Consider the following 2,903-nt stretch of genomic DNA (forward strand, 5'->3'; position numbering starts at 1 on the left):
CGACAAGGTTTTGTCATCAACAGGTACTATGTCGAAACATTGTACATTTGCTGTTATGTTAAACTTATATTAAAGTTTTTCTTCATTACCCATTCAAGCCGTCTCCAGTCATTATTAGTCTCAAAGTGGGTTCCTCGTCATCGAATTTTAATGTTATTATTATTATGTAGTTTGTGTTGGCCCTCTAGAGGCAATATATGAAAGCACAAAACACGGACGTAAATGAATTTGCCAAACTTGTACAGTATCACGATCAAATCTTGAATAAGCTTACAATATATGTATTTTAATTAATTATGATACCAAAATCAAGACTTGAAATAAATTTTTGTAGGTTACTTTCACAATGTGAAGAGCTTGCTGGGCAACGCAAACAAAATGATTGGAGGCTGGAAAAGGTTTGAAAATATTCTTATAATTATGCCGTACTTGTTTATTGACGACATAACTGTAATGCTCATAGTAAATACTATTACTAATAATACTAGATACTTTCCAACTATTTGTACTAGTACTACCTTGTTGGATTAATTTACCACACAAGAGTAGCAGTTAGGTTCTTTACGTTTTTCATTACTGATCCTAAATTGTTAGGCTAGACCTTGAAAGACCTTATTATAACATTTAATTTTTACTACCTTTTCTGTACCTATTTAAACGAAACATAAACTTTTTCTCTTTGGACTGCCCTCTCTCGGTATAGGCCTATAACTCCAATTATAAGATACAGCGCCAAGTTGGTTTAATAAATGAAATAGAATTGAAAGTATAAGAAATAACTGTACCTCAAATATATAATTTGCAAGTGAATGTGATGTTTGACAATATGTATAAGCAGTAAAGAATATTTATAGTTACTAATAATTAATTTATAAGTAATTTTACAAAAAGTAAATAAAAGTCTGCACAAAAAAAACATTGATGATTCATGAAATCACTTTTATTATACTTATGGATTTGAATTATGTCAAATTTTTTATCACAACAGTTTTTAAATGAACTTTCTCTGAATTTATTATATCACTATTAGCATAGAAAACGATTCAATTTAATAATGCAAATGTAGCATGAATCTTTGCCATGTCATATATGTATATGATATTCAGATACAGATCATATATAATTACCATTTTCTGCTATCATATTATTAATCAAAGAATTTGTCCGACTAACAAATTGATCAAGATCATTCAGTAATATCTCAATACTGCTACAGTTTAATGTCATCAGTTTAATGTAAATTATGTCCCTATTAATATCATTAATGTAAAAAGAAAAAAAGTAAAGGCCCATGCACTGACCCTGAGGCAGTCTACTACTACTAGCAATAAGGGTCCAATTTAACTGGTCTTTTTCCCAAGTCCTACTACTGTGATTTTTGTATCTAATTTCTGTGTGGCATCTAATTAATAAGTACACCAAACCTACACCCATGCCTTTATTTGTCCAGATAATAAGTAATACCCTTCAGAAAAAGATAACAGATTAGTAAGTCAAGACTTCCCTTTGCTGAATCCGTGCTGACTTTCATACTAAATTAAATGATTTTGTAAAATCTCTTTTATAAGCCTCTGTATCTTTTTCTCATACAGCAGTAACAGTAACTGACAAGTTATTTCTGAGACAACTCTTATCACCTCTCCTTAAAAAAACAAGAATAACATAAGCAACTGTTCAATCCTCAGGTGTTTTCCCGCTCTTTACTGATCTACAAACAAATGTGCTAACATATCTGACCTTTGACCTCCCTTAAAATCCTTTGCTAATATTTGCTTGGACCCATTGACTTGTCTTCTTTTAATCTCTCAATCTTTCCACCAAGGGATTAATATCTACATAGATTGGTCTAATTACAATATTTTTCGTAAAATGCTGAGGGTCAGAAATATTGTATAATCATCGTGAGATAGGTTCAGTAAACATGCAGCCACAGCAAAAAACCCATTATGTCCGGTCCTATATTCTAAAGACATTGTCAATGTGCTAATTTAAGCTCAAGCCTGAAATATCTATTTCTCTTCTTCTTTACATTAAACTTGTTACATGGACTTGTAATAAAATGTACAACAATGTTTTTTAGTGTATCGACTGTCTTTTTTACATTGGTAATTAATGGTATTATCGTCTTAGACTATAAATTTCATTCTGTTGAAATAACTACTGCAGAAAATTGTTCACACACCCCGTTTTGAATGTACAGTACCTTAACTTAATATGTTAGAGATAAATAAGCTAAGCTCAGATAAACTTAGATAAATAAGCTAAGCTCAGATAACAATACACAGAGAAAAGTGTTTCTAAAAACATTTACTGCTCATTTATATAGAGTTTACCATAATATTGATTATTTTTTCAGTATGTGAAAGCATTAGAAGAAAAACTGATGGAGTTGAAGAAACTGAATACTTGGTAAGGAAAAATGTATGTTTTCCTTGTGGAGTATGTCTACAACATATGTGTAATTATTATACATTCTCAGAACAAGTATCTAGGTGATTATAGGCTGCTTAGTCTTATTTTGTTGTCATGGTTTTAAACATTTTTCTTGCTGGAATTGTATGGATGATGATGCATGTCTTGACTTCCAGACAATCTGTAATAAGGTGCTGCAGTGAATAGTTTAGTGAATGAAACAGCTTAGATAGACCAACAGATCCCTTGTTGTAATAGGGTGTAATAGGGTGCTGCAGTGTATAGTTTAGTGAATGAAACAGCTTAGATAGACCAACAGATCCCTTGTTGTAATAGGGTGCTGTAATAGGGTGTAATAGGGTGCTGCAGTGAATAGTTTAGTGAATGGAACAGCTTAGATAGACCAACAGATCCCTTGTTGTAATAGGGTGCTGTAATAGGGTGTAATAGGGTGCTGCAGTGAATAGTTTAGTGAATGGAACAGCTTAGAC

At 31.8% G+C, this 2,903-nt stretch overlaps 1 protein-coding gene across 1 annotated transcript in view; it reads left to right on the plus strand.

Moving 5' to 3' along the window:
- Positions 1 to 202: 202 nt before the first annotated feature.
- LOC106472994 (vesicle transport protein USE1-like) overlaps positions 203 to 2,903 on the plus strand; it is an 8,417-nt gene continuing 5,716 nt past the window's right edge. The window contains exons 1-2 of the mRNA XM_013933667.1: positions 203 to 398; positions 2,357 to 2,409. Coding sequence (XP_013789121.1) covers positions 297 to 398; positions 2,357 to 2,409 — 155 coding nt within the window. The 5' untranslated portion in view covers positions 203 to 296. The remainder of the gene's footprint in view (positions 399 to 2,356; positions 2,410 to 2,903) is intronic.

This window comes from Limulus polyphemus, unplaced genomic scaffold (assembly GCF_000517525.1).
Source record: "Limulus polyphemus unplaced genomic scaffold, Limulus_polyphemus-2.1.2 Scaffold5794, whole genome shotgun sequence".
Lineage (NCBI taxonomy): Eukaryota > Metazoa > Arthropoda > Merostomata > Xiphosura > Limulidae > Limulus > Limulus polyphemus.